This window comes from Sitophilus oryzae, unplaced genomic scaffold, assembly GCF_002938485.1.
Source record: "Sitophilus oryzae breed Bouriz unplaced genomic scaffold, Soryzae_2.0 scaffold_1508_pilon_pilon, whole genome shotgun sequence".
In the NCBI taxonomy this organism is placed as follows: domain Eukaryota; kingdom Metazoa; phylum Arthropoda; class Insecta; order Coleoptera; family Curculionidae; genus Sitophilus; species Sitophilus oryzae.
Window position 1 is genome coordinate 1,969,909 of NW_022146179.1, and position 14,874 is coordinate 1,984,782.

Below are 14,874 nucleotides of genomic sequence, written 5' to 3' on the forward strand. Positions count from 1 at the left end.
GTGCGAACAATGGGACATTCCAGTTTATATTTATAACCAAATATATGTTTTGACAAGACTTTGACAGTTAAAACAACAAATTACAACAGATTATATATTGATTATTATATGACTTGAAACACCACGGCACTGGAATTAAGTTTTATATGACCTTGAACAGATTAGTTCACATGGTAGCGACCGATGAATCTCTCCCAAACATTCGTGGCGTTTACTATACCAAAATTCTTGACCTGAAATAAAACATCTACATATTAACATTTTTTTAACATTTTCTCTTTAAAAACTTTACACAACGTTTCGGTTAGGTGTATCACTTATTCACCGTTATCAAATATATAATCAGAAATAGTTAAATATAGTGCAAACAACACTGCAGCCATTAAACATTACTTAATGCTGATAATGGTATATAGCCACTTACAACCAATCTGGTATTCTTAGTGGACAATCTCACGTTTGACTCCATCCAACTCTGTCACGAGTGAATAGTTTCAGTAGTTTTAGGATTTAGTTTGTTTCATACTTGATAACGGTCAGTGATACGTCTGATCGAAACGTTGTGTAGAATTTCAAAAATAAAGATAAAGTCACTGTCAGAGGTCAAAGTTAGTCACTGTCAAAGGTAAAGTAACTGTCATTCCCACCTGATATTTTGTCAGAATTTATGTCAGACAATGAATCATTGTTTACCATTACTATTTTCTAACAATACAAACCATGTTGGTATCATCAGCAAATAATTAATTAATTAAGCTTCATTAGTGGAATAAATTAGTGGTCTCAATTACACTTCCTACTTTTTAGTTTACGATCATTCACAATGTCTAAAAAACACAATTAAAATTAATAGAATACACTATAGCAACAGCTTAAGGTTATCAGTTGTATCCATAGAGAAAGCCTAATATTTAGCTTATAAAACAATAAACTTTTGATTTCTAACCACATTTTCTCTTAACGAATGATAATCAAAGGCCAAAATGACATTCCTTGCAAATTTTGAAGTATAATTAGTGGAAAAGTTCAAAGTTTGTTAACTTTTTCCACCAATTGAAAATTCTTACTCTTACCACTAATTTCGACATTCTGAATGCTTACATTCTAATTAGAGGAACAAACTTCTACGCTAATTGAAGTCACTAATTTATTCCAGTAATTGCGAGGTTCTGAATGAAGTTTTATTCTACAATAATTAGTGTATTTTTTTCACTGTTTTTATACTAATTTTTTTTGTACAATATGGAACCAATACGTAGTAGCTCAAGGGGATCGAAAATATTTTCATTTATATTGGAAAAAATTGGCATGATGTAAATTTTTCCCTCAATGGATTTGCCATAAAATTCCCTTTTCAATAATTTCTTATTATTATATTCGTAGTTTTATATTTATATATTTAACTATATTTATTTGTAATAAAAATCGTTTAGAAGTTGTTGGTCAAAATTAATATTAATTATTATTATATTCGTAGAGTTTTATATTTATTAATTTTAAATATTTAATAATAATGTATAATTACTAGAAATTAAAACACATTATATTGCATGATCTACCTAACTGACGCTATAAATAGGTCTAGTTTTTATCCAGTTTTATGTGGCGATAAATAATGTTTATTTCCAAAATCAATATTTACACAGTTTTATAATGATTTTTTTTTGCTCTATTAGCACATTAAATCGTGTGGTTTAATTATATTTTCTAAAATATTTTTACGGTTAAACCCGGAACACAATTGCAAATTTGATAAACAAGTGATTCATTTTTAAGATTCATTTTTAAGCGACTTGGAGTGGATTAATTAGGTTAAAAACAGATCTAAAATATCAGCAAATAATTATAGAGCATCTCAGCACAGTGTGCCACCATTCGACGTGCATAAAAAATATTTTTCTAGGTACACCGTATGAACTAATTAGATAGGTTGCGTGTTATATCAAACAATGTTTTCTAAAGAGATCGATGAAAGAAAACACACAGTAATTATTTAGTAACCTCCTTTATTGGCACTATAAAAAATTTAATCACTAATTTATATAGCCGACCTTTCTTTTTTATGCACCTTTTTCTTAGCACAGCCTCTTTAATACACAGCCAGTCGACTTACGATCATTTATAGTCTGTCCAACGACAAAATCCTGGCTGTCATTTTAAATTCTGTTTAAATTAAAATGTGGCTGTCATTTTAATTTCAAAATAGTTTATTTTATTTTAGAAAGAAATAAGTCGGCACAATTGGAACGCGTAGCATGAAATTAATATACCGGGTGCGTCTCAATAACTCACCCCTATAACTTTTTTGTTGTTTCAGATAAAAAAAACGAGATTTGGTATGTTAATATATAACATAATTAGGATTGATTGAGGTATTCAGTTATTGTCGATCACATCCTGTTTCACCGAAAATGACTACAACTTGATTGATTTTTAAATGACACCCTCGGTATTTTTTTTTTACTTTATTCGACAGAAAATGACACTTTGAATAGAATGACATATCATATGTCAACTTTTGACAGATTCATTTAAAAAATCATCGTATTTTATATTTCAATCGAGAGTGCTATAGCTTTGTTAAAAACGCTAATTTTTAATAACGGAGTCTTGGAAAAATAGATTTGATCTTCTAATGTTTTTGGTGTCTTATCTTCAGTCAGGGTGGCTCATGAGAATATTTGGTTAGGTTCACACTTGGTATTTCGAGTCAAATTGTCGTTATGAACCGCATGGTACAATTTTAAATAAACCATATGCGAAAATGTCAAAAGTTGACATGTGATATGTCATTCTATTCAGAGTGTCATTTTCTATCGAATAAAGTAAAAAAATACCGAGAGTGCCATTTAAAAATCAAAAGTTGTAGTCATTTCCGGGGAAACAGGAACTGACCAAAAACAATTGAATACGTCAATCAATCCTAATTTAGGTCATATAATAACAAACCAAAGCTCGTTTTTTTATCTAAAAAAAAATAAATAAGTTATAGCGGTGAGCCACTTTTGAGACGCACACGGTATGTATTTAAAATTTGAATGACAAGTGATTTCAAAATATTGTAAAAAAACTGTATAGCACTGAAAAAATCTGATCGAATCATTTTTTTTAAACTATGGTCTGTGTGTTTTTTTTTAATTGGAGTCTGTATACAAAACAAGCAAGGGTGTATATTAAACAAAACACCACATACCAAAAAATTAAAAATAACTATTTGTTAGTTTCAAACTTTAAACAAATTCTTGAAATTATTATTATATTTATCAATATAACTTATGTATAAATATTTTTTTTAATATTGCCCAGGAATAAATAAAACAATATAAAAAAAAATGTTTTATTCAATGACTAAAGAATCCAAGGACAAATAACACCCGAGAGCAAATTGTGACGATGCTATCAAACAGTGCCGTGGCACATATTTTGCTTAACCTAGCTGTTTGAAGCAATATTTATATTTTTTGATAATTGTTTTGACTACGCCTATGGTGTATCATCCTAATTAATTACGAAAAAAATGTATTAAAATGTTAACAAAAGGTACAAAACTAGTATCGACGTATAGCACATATCAAGTACATATAGATATTAATTGAAATTGAAGAATAATTATCGAATTCAATAAGAAAACGCTAAAAGGTTGGAGTGGACTGTTTATTTACCTATGAAACGTAACTCCTGGCTCTTTATTATCGCTGCTACTTTTACACTTGAAAGCTGAACAACTAATCACCAAAACAAAAAAAAGGTCACAAATTCTGCTGCAGCCCGTATAGGGGCGTTACATGTCCTTATATTCTTTAGTCATTGGTTTTATTAATAAGAACATTTACTGAATTTTATACCTAAAAGTTGATAATTAACTCTAATCTTATTTTTTTAACACTACTTTTTCACCTTATCCCTCTGCAGTACTAAAATCTATTATTATTTACCTATCGTGTGATGTTATTTTATAGCTACGCCCATAGATTTAGGAAGAACAGATATCACATTATGCATTTTAACCCGATCAAACATTCGGAGGTTGACTACGTACTGTAAAAACCAACTGAGATAGAGAAGGCGACATTGCCACATATCAAATTTGCGCCTATCTACTTAGTTTGATTTGCAGAAAAGGTGACTTTAAAACCTTCACCAGATATCAATAAATCTCAATTTCTTAATTAAATTAATAGTTTATTTTTAAAGAAGCATGCGTAATAATATGTTATTAACCAGAGGATATATGCGTTACTATTAAAGGACATGTTTACTGTTTAATGTGCTGAAACGTCTAGAACTATTGGCAACGTCGCTGCTAGTCTTCCAGAATGAAATGAGCCGTCCGTCCCACCACCCCTCGCGACGGCCAATGGTCCGTTATAGCGTACTATGTTTAGCTTATGGTGTGTTTGAAGTCGGAATCAAGTCCGAAGTAAACTTTTCAGTGTTTTTCAGTGGTTTTTGATTCTGTTTAATGTACTTTTGAATCTGCGAATTTTCAATATGGTACGACAGTATCAAATGTGTGGACAAATAAGCTCAAATTACCCGAATTTGTCTTTTCATAGGTAGGTATTGTTTCCGCCGCGCCGTAATCGTACATAGGCGTCCCACAAGGGAGCCTCTCACAATTAAAATAATTTCTAATTATATTTGTTGAATTTTGATCTCTTAAAACAAGAACGTAGTAGCCGGTAATTGGATTATAATTCGTCTCAATTACTACCTAACTGTTGTAGATCATAACAAATTTGAATATAAACGTTACATTTGAAACTTTATTATAAGCCAGAAAGTGACATTTTTTTCTTAAAATTGCGTCCTATTTTAGTCATTATATACCATATTCTAAAGGAATTTTGCTCAACAAATAAACAAAGTTGTTTACCCGACCTTTTTACATCTTATTGCTTTATTATATCTGCCCCTTCGGCCTTGTTTAGACAATTTTTTACCACCGTACAAATACATCTTCCTAGAGTTATTTGTACGGTGTGTTTAACTTTTTTTGGAATGGGACGAACTGTAAATAATTCTTAGGCTACTAGTTTTATACATATCTATATAGAGAGTGACCCAGGCCTCCAAAAAAGCTTTTTACATATTACGTTTTTGGTTTGTGATTTTTATTTCAATTTTTTACATAAGATGGGGGCCATTGTAACGCACATTTTCAAAATATTTTTGTCAACATACAGGGTGATTCAAACCGCAATACATATGCTTAATACAGTTGAATGAACAATGAAGATTAGGACATTTAACTAAAATTTGATTAGCTGATGAAGCTACCTTTAAAAGTAATGGATTTGTAAATAAACGTAATAGGTATTTATTATTATGCGACAGAAATCCCATACTGTAGCACACAGATTTTATACTTTTAATGATAAATGCCTTCTATTGAGAGACTAAAAGGCAATTGCCTCGTATCAGAGCCATTATAATACAAGAAGAAGACCGAAAGTCAAATCTTGTCTTATTTTTTCAAAAAAACAAAATTTTCTCATTAAATATTGATTTTAGGTATAGGAAGTTATTAATAATACAAGATTAAACAACTATTACACAGGACTTCACAGGAAGCTATCCATTGCGAACTAACTAAATCGTTACTAATTACTAATTTTGAAAAGTTCTTTTAAGATAAAAAAGGTAAAACTTAAACCAAATTATAATTTGAGATTAAACGGGAAGTTCTAAATAATGTTGCCTATTCTAAACAAGAAAAATGTATTTATAAGTTAAGTTTTATAACATTCCTAATTAAATTTGGGCGAAAAGGATATTTCTGTTTGCTGTAGGTAATTTTCTCAGGGAAAATACGTAAATAAAAATGACTTTTTAAGTAAAAAAAAATCAAAAGGACAAGTTATTCTAAAAAAGGACTGTCCTTTTCAAAAAAGGACAAGTGGCAACCCTAGGTATTTCTGGAATGGAAATTTAATGGCAAATCTACAACTTTGGTTTGAAAATATGTTCCGGCCACCTATGTTTACAAAAATGTCTAAAATGTGCTTAAATTCCTCCATATTCTGAAAAAAAAATTGAAAGAAAAGTCACCAACCACAAACCTAATATAGAACTATTTCGGAAGCCTGAGTCACCCTGTAAATATTCAAAAGTAACTGAAAGTTTATATAAGAGTAACTGAAAGTTTAAATTGAAAATTGACGTTGGAGCGATTTTCGAAAACTACTAACGTTTCAACATAAGTATATGTGGGATATTAATTGTATTATTATATTAGACCTTATAACAAAACTCATCTGACGAAAAAGTGTTAATGTAGTATATTAATATGGAGTAAAAATTTTACTAATTACTTTATTTTTACTTTACTAATTCGTTCCAAAAAACGATACGCCACTGGCCATTAGAACAATCCAAATGTGCCTAGTTGCCGGGGTCGGAAATTTTAGACTTCTCTGTCTCTTCTGTCCTTGTTTGACACATTGGAATGTTTGATACACTACCAACGAGTATTTATGAATGAGATGTTCGGTCTATCTTTATAATGTCTTTGGCTACGCCAGTTTTTAGTACTATATACGAGATGATATAATACAAACATGCAAACTTTATTGGCAGCTATTCGTGACTCTCTGGACACCGAATAGTAACTATAAACTATGCTCTTTTGTGCTCGACTGGGTATGCAGTTAATTTTCACTAGATTTTTCCTCCACTTAACTTCAAAAAATACAAAATACACGTAATAACACGAACCAAAATGCAAAAGCAATTCGCAAATATTTGAATTTTGAGATATTCAACTAATATTCCAGGTTTTAAGAAAGTAAATAAAAATATACCCAGAAAAATAAATTCCGGTATATCTATAACCTATAACAATCGATATATAAATATATCGATAATTATCTATAAACTTCTTTATAAACTTATAGTACGAGAGTTAGCAACGTTGGAAAAACAAGTATTTTAAGGCGTCTGGCTCTTTGATATATCTTTTACTATGATCTCTAGAACAGCATGCGGCCCGTCTGGCTGCCGGCAAGCGTTCCCTACTGCGCATTGAAAGAAGATCCTATATTTTTATTAGTCCTTTAAATTCTAGTATTGAATAAATCTAACATGGATCCATAGCGCAGTGCGTTCCAACCACGAACCGATGATTCAGGGTTCGAATCCAGGTCAGGGCACAGAGTTTTTTTATTTTATTTTCGTTTATATTCTGATATTAAAGTATTAAATATATTTTTTTTAATTATCAGAATTATTTAATATTTTACTATCAGAATATAAACGAAAATAAAATAAAAAGTCTTTGCCCTGACCCGGATTCGAACTCTGAATCATCTGTTCATGATCGGAAACTCTACGCACTGCACTATGGAGACATGTCCGAGTTATATTCAATACTAGAATTTATAGGACTAAATTAATAAAAAATATAGGATCTTCTTCCGATGCGCAGTAGTGAACGCAACGGGTATCGGCAGCCAGACGGGCCGCATGCCGTTTCAGAGACTATGCTCTCTGAAATATAATATATATATAACGTCTTAAAATACTTTCTCGAAAACGTTGCTAGCATGCTAGCTTTTAGACTATTAGATATTATCGATGTATCAATATATCGATAGGTGTTGATTTTCGATAGATACCGATATATTGATAGCTATCGATATATTAATAGGTACCGTTATATCATAGAAAAATCCCATCCCTGCTTTTGACTAATTCTATATCATTCTTATTTATATCATTTTACTTTTATTAAAAAAATATATTTTTTAGATTATTTGGAAACATTGACATCAAAAGAATTAAACTTAATTATCTATTTAGTGTTATAAATCTGCGTTTTGCTTTAACTAATCCCTGTATATCTAACGAATCACTGCGCAAGTTTGTGCCGCACGTTCTAAAAATCGATTTTCATTCCATTCATCTAGCGCGAAAATCCGTATCTCCCTTTATCGAATATGTTTTGCCGTGTTTTCTTCCACATTTTCCAGAAGTATGTCGACAATTTTTGAAACGTTTCAATGGAGCATCGTGTCAGCCTTTTGCAAATCTTCAGCCATAGATTTTTCGGCAGGCTCGGCCGTAAGTAACCAGCAGGAGGACAACTCCCCTATTTGTTATTTAATTATTTATCAAACACGGACAGTATTGAGTAGGATAATAATGATATAGGGAATCCTATAATATTGTTCGTGACGTCAAATCATGAACAATAGTCATCTTCATGTATAGCTATAAACTATTTTCATAAATCATTTTCTTTGTATTACCTGTAAGGTACGGCATTTTTTCTCCATTATATTTCTATAATAAAATTATAATTTAAAATGTTGCCAGGCTTCTACTTTTTTACGGACCTAATATGCAATTCTAATGAGTTTACGAATATCGATATATGTTTTTTCTGTGTTAATTAAAATTAAAAAAATAGACCCAAAGATGTTTTAATTTGTCGAGAGAAAGAAATTATAATAACACCTGGTGCGTCTCAAAAGTGGCTCACCCCTATCACTTTTTTTATTTTTTCAGATAAAAAAATCGAAATTTGTTATGTTACTATATGACTTAAATTAGGATTGATCGACGTATTCAGTTGTTTTCGTCACTTCCTATTTCACCGGAAATGACTACAACGGCTACCTCGGTATTTTGTTACTTTATTCGATAGAAAATGACGCTCTGAATAGAGTACCATAATATGGTTTATTTGAAATTGAAATATGCGGTTCATAACGAAAATTTGACTCCAAATACCAAGTAATTATTAGTAAAAAAATTGAAATATGATTAAAAGTACGATTTTTAATCATATCCCAATTAGGACCATTAGGCGATCAAATATATATTTCCAAGGTTCCTTGATTAAAAACTAGTGCTTTTAACATAGCCATGGCACTCTAGATTGAAATTTAAAATACAATTTTATTTGTTTCATTTCATTTTGTTCAATTCATTTGTTTTAAGTGAAAATGTCAAAAGTTGACATATTATATGTAATTCTATTCAGAGTGTCATTTTTTATCGAATAATGTAAAAAAATACCGAGGGTGTTATTTAAAAATCAAAAGTTGTAGTCATTTCCGGTGAAACAGGAAATGGAAAAAAAGAATTGAATACGTCAGTCAATCCTAATTTATGTCATATACTAACAAACCAAGTCTCTTTTTTTATCTGAAAAAATTAAAATGTTATGGAGGTGAGCCAGTTTTAAGACGTACCCTGTATATTTCAAGTAGAGTAGCTCTTTGAACATCTTGTAAACGAATACAATGGGAAATACGAGGGCGTCAGACTCGTCCTGAAAATGAAGATTTCTGTGTAATTTTATCTGAAAAGTTATATAGGGGGAATATGATCGATCGGTTTTTTAAGCGAACTTGACGCCGTTTTTTTTTATCTTACGTTTATGTTTTTTATCATACTGTTACGGATTCCATGGGTCCACTAATTTAAACTCATGTGTAAATACTTAACGAATTTATTTTCTCACTATATACATACAATTTATACTGATTACTACACACAATTTTCAATTGGTGTATTTTCAAATTTCCAACTGGCTCAACTGCCGATCACGCGCCTTTATATATGCTCTAGTGCCTGTTTCTGGAACGTTCTGTATTTTTCGATACCTTTCTGTCATCTACTAGTAAATTCTGCCGCCTGATTCTTGCCGCTTTTCTACTTGGCTTGCCTCTTTTCTCTTGGCTAAGAGATGGCGTTTTCAGATAGTCCTTAACCAGCAATACACGTTGCGATTTTTAGATTCTCGCTTCTCCGACAGATGGCGCCACATACACCTTAACAATACGTTACATTATTCTACCTAAAATTATATATTCTAAATTTAAATATTTCTTAACGTCAACCATTTTTGAACAGTCGAATATATTGTAAACTTGATTAACTCTGTATAATAAAAAAAACTGTTATAATCAATAGACGGAGACTTTAATCATTAATTGTAAAAATTGGGCAGATCGCATCCTAATAGGCGAATTCATGACAAGGTTGATTTGATTTCCTATTAAGTCTCAAGTGATGTACGGTGGAGACACCAATCCTTCGGCCAACGCATAAACCACTCATCTTTTCTAATTCAGCCAGCGAAGGCACATCGAAGACGGCGTGGAACTGACAGCGACCGTTGCCATATTAAAATTAGTAATATTTGTAATACGTTTGACGAAAATATCTTTGGATGAAAGATCCGCGTTTAGGTATTCAAAATATATTCGTGTTCAACATAGAATTAACAACAAAAATAAAAATTCTTTTATAGGTACTGGAGTTGGCTTGGAAATGACAATTATTGACATTTACCATAATATTTTACATATGAAACAACAGCATTCTTCATTTCCAAGCCAACTCTGACGCCGTTCTTTGTTTAATCATATAATATATTAGATTGTTTAATGATAGAAGATCCGTATTATTAATATACTGTACTTAAAATCCGTAAATCTACGGATTAATCCGTAGTTCTGGCAACACTGTCTCCGGTAACCACGCACTCTGTCGACTGAAATCAGAACTACGGTAAAATATTCTTTATCCGCGCTCTATTTAGCTCAGCGGCGCACGGTGGGGTATTAGCATGAAAAAGGTGATCGAAATTCGAAAAAGCACATGTGTTTAAGATTTCCCAAAAAAAGATAAATGATAAGTTAAATCATCTCTGCCATGAATGGCGTTGCTATGGGTGTGTTTAGTTGCATTTATTTGTTTCAACGAAACGTCAAAGTTGTTACTTCTCACAGATAGGAGGTAAAGGGCTAAATTTTATGTTTAAAATTATAAATTGTTGTTGTTCTTGTGCTCTTTTTTCGTTGATATTATTGTTTTGATTGAAAATGGCTCAGCAAGCTGCAGGTATGTATTCTACAAAAACGTATTATTTATTTTGATATTCTCTATACTAACGATTTTTTTTGCAACTAAAAGTTAGGCGTTCAGAAAATTTGATTAAACTTGTGACATTTTTATTATACTTAGAGATTTAGTTGCACATTTCGAAGAATTCAGCATATTGTCTATATACGTTTTACTTAGTAAACATTGGGCTTTCATACAGTAAAATAAAATACTGCGACTTTTTGCGATTTTGCTGATAAAATGAGAAAAACATTCTTGGTTTCCTCTAATTTGCCAATCAGTGATATACTAATGCGAGGTGTAAACCGCGATGGCATTGTTGTGTACAAAGCGATCGCATTAGTGCCATTAGCAGTATAGCACAATTTGGCATTAGTAGCAACTTTAGTGGCATGGGCATTGCTCGCGGATCAGTCGTAGCATTAGTAGTAGTAGTTGCGATATTACTACTGGCACCGTGGAAACACTGGAACAGTGATTTTTCTTTCTTTTTTTAGAATCGACGAATTATCCTTTATTTTGTTCATATTATTTCCTCTTTAATTGAAAATAGCAATAATTTATATAAGGTCTACATAAAAAAATTTCGATCAACTATCAGTGTCAAATACCCCACTGTGCGGCGCGGCGCTGAGCTAAATTGAATCCCAGACATCGTGACGGTAATTTAAAAAGACGCTAAAAAGTCAAATAAATTAGCTACAAATTGCTTAAAAAATTATCAAAATTAGATCACTAGAATAAAATATTCTGAACTTTAAATACATGAAACTTAAGATCTGTTTTTTTTGTGCCGGCCAGTGTATTATAGGAAAGAATAATTCTCTGATATTAATTTTAATTTAAGAAAATTCTCTTCCCTAGGACACCCGCCACTGTTTATTGATATAATGTTTAGAACACTGGTAATTCTGTGTATAACTATTTTAAGTACGTTTGTTATCAATTTATCTTTTAATGATCTCATACCATTTATTATTACAAGCACATGCTTCTCTTATTTGAAATTAACTCTGAAAATTGTGTTATTGTTGATTGCGTGAATTATTATAAGAAGAAAAATGTTTGTATCGGTATTCTGATTTAGTGTAATGGTCTCATAATGAGTAAGTACAGTTTGTGAACTAAACCGGTGGATAATACGATTAATTAAATGTCAATTGCAACACGCCGAAGATTTATTGTTGTTGGCTTTATAAATACTAAATAGTGTTTGTACAAAAAATAATCGGACGTTAAAGCACTCTATTTTTTATCACAACCTTGCCCCCATTGCTAGTGTAATCGTGTGTTGGGTAATTTAGCCGATAAACAAAACTTAATATTCTACAATACATATACAGGGTGCTACAAATTCGAGGTACGAGCATTGGTATCTCGGTAACCGTAATAGATACGAACATGGTTAAATTGGGGCAAAGTTTTAAAAATTTCAAGGATTGCTGAGTTTTTTTGCAAAAAACTGATTTTTTAAAAAATGTATTTTATTTTTTCCTGTCGTTACTTTTTAGAAAATCAAAAAAATAATTGCACATTCTCATAGCCACTTTATTAGGGCTATCTGATAGTATTTTTAGATTTTCAGATTAGCTGATAATTTGTGAGATACAGAGGCCAACTCGGTCTCCTGAGTGCAATGGTATGCCACACTCAATATTTTTTTTTGTTTTGACATTTGAACACAATTTATTTAAACTAATTTCAAGTCCGGCTCTGTTTTTTTAATATTTAATCTATTCATCGTTACAATATTGATTAGCATTCAAAATTAACAATGATGTGGGGTAAAACATTGAATACGGAATATATAATATAATATTGTTGCGGACCGGTGTGGACTCGACCTAACCTAACAATATGGCCCGCCCTCGGATGACCTTAACATCGCATAGACACCGTAATGATTCATTCGAAGATTCGAGAAGGATCGAGTCCCACCGGAATGGAGTAGTACATACGAGAACATTCGAAACCTTCTCTATGCACCTAACGATCTATGGACTATTCTAGTAAACTTTAACTGTAGGTATAAAAGCTGGCGGCTGTGGCCTAGAGAGGGCAGTTATAAATATACGAGTGAAGTTGACGCGCTAAAATTCAAAATAAATTCTTAGTTATAAATCGTTTGTAAATAGTTCTATAAGTCTTTTATCGTTATTGTTTTTGTTAATTAGTGTTAAATAAATAGTGTTTAAATAAATTGTGACTTTCTATCCACACGGAACCGACGAAAAACGTAACAATATAAACAATCAAATCATTACCAATTACTAATAAAGTGGCCATGAGAATGTGCAATTAGTTTTTTGACTTTCTAAATAGTAACGACAGAAAAAAATAAAATTGATTTTCTAAAAAACTCAGAAATCCTTGAAATTTTTAAAACTTTTTTGATGGCATCTTGATGAACATCCCAAAGCGCAACTTTGCCCCGATTTAATCATGTTCGTATCTATTACGGTTACCGAGATACCAATGCTCGTACCTCGAATTTGTAGCACCCTGTATAGGCAGAGATGTACAATACGAGTACCTATACCTCATAGAAAGTATCTGAAATACGAGTTACAAAATACTTCCAAGCAAAGTATTTGAGATATCAGATACAAAATACTTTTGGAAAAGGTATTAAATACTAGGTAACTAGATATAAAATTGGTATTTTCTAAATACTTTTATTAAAATAAAATACTTCTTCAAAGATTTCTTTTTATTATTTTTAAGGTTTATTTAGCTTATTACAATAACAATAATTATTATGAACAAGAATCGTGTAAATCTGAGAAAATATATTTGGAAAGTTTTATTTGGCTAATTTAGACTGACGTAAAACTAGTTCTTTAAACACTGTATCACTTATTTTTGTCTATATGTTGTGTCATAATCATCCCTTCAAAAGAAAAGAGTCGCTCCACGTGGGCGAAGCTCGGCAGAAAAGTGTTACATGTTAAAATTTTTTTTTTAATTGTAGAATACAAATTCAAATCTTTAAGGTAATTTTTGAAGCTGTCTTTATTACTCAAATATTGCAGTGTTTCTAAGCCAGCAGTGCTGCCAGTAGATTTTCCATTGTTTTAAGTGTCCATTTTTTGTTTTTTCTATCAATTAATTTTACGTGTTTCGGCCAGGACATCGAGGACAGATCTTTAAATGATTTTAGCTCCCATTTCATTTAAAGAACGGTTGTGGCACGGAAGCTAATATTGCATCATTAGCTGCGGACTCTAATTGCAAAAACTTTATAAAACGTTCGTTTATGTTTTCTTCAATGGCATCTAGTAAAGTGTCGCAACATTTTAAGTTTTCCATTTTAAGACTTTTAATGATATATCATTCCTATTAGTTCGGGTAATAGACACCCATAACATGTGTCTTTATCGCCTTGTTGGCTTTGTATGGCTCCTGCTATTGGCTTTGAACAAACTACATATTCGCTTTAAAAATTTATTTTATTTTCTTCCAAAGGGGGTAATTTCAACATTTTCATTGTTTCGTTAAGATCTTGCAATGGTTGCTTAGATATTTCATCAAACCTAGTAGAGGCACATATGATTGGATGACGTAAAGTAAAAAATTGGCGCCGGGAGGCACGTATAGCCGCCCATACTAAAATATGTTAATAAAAAGTTGGTAAGCAGTTCTTTTAGTTTCAAAGTAAAGGAATTTTTCCAATTTTTTTTATCTCAAAAACTGCGACTTTGATTTTGATGTTATTACAAATTTTGTTGCAAATATTATTCCTAATTTTAAATTGAAAACCGCGTTTCGCTAGCTACTGTAATTTTGGAGTTTCGATTTTTTAAAAATTTTAACCCCCTCCCATTCCCCCTTACCAACCTCCAACCCCCACCAAAAACTAATGGCCAGATTCTCGGGTGCCACAGTAATTTTGTGCCAAATTTGGTTAAAATCGTTTTAGCGGTTTTTGAGTTATCGTGTTACAGATAGACGGACAGACAGACAGACACCATGAAAATATTTTGTATTTAGGTCATTTATGACCCAAATAACTCATTT

General features: G+C 31.4%; 1 protein-coding gene across 10 annotated transcripts in view; it reads left to right on the top strand.

Moving 5' to 3' along the window:
• The window catches only part of LOC115878386 (phospholipid-transporting ATPase IA), a 76,945-nt gene that overhangs the window by 22,371 nt on the left and 39,700 nt on the right, over positions 1–14,874 (top strand). Inside the window, exon 1 of one of the 10 annotated variants that reach the window (XM_030894871.1) lies at positions 7,929–8,061. The exons of 8 other annotated variants lie outside the window; for them this stretch is intronic. In XM_030894871.1, coding sequence (XP_030750731.1) covers positions 8,001–8,061 — 61 coding nt within the window. In that variant the 5' untranslated portion in view covers positions 7,929–8,000. Of the gene's footprint in view, positions 1–7,928; positions 8,062–11,838; positions 11,964–14,874 lie in introns of those variants that run through there. One more of the 10 variants, XM_030894875.1, reaches the window with a different exon arrangement.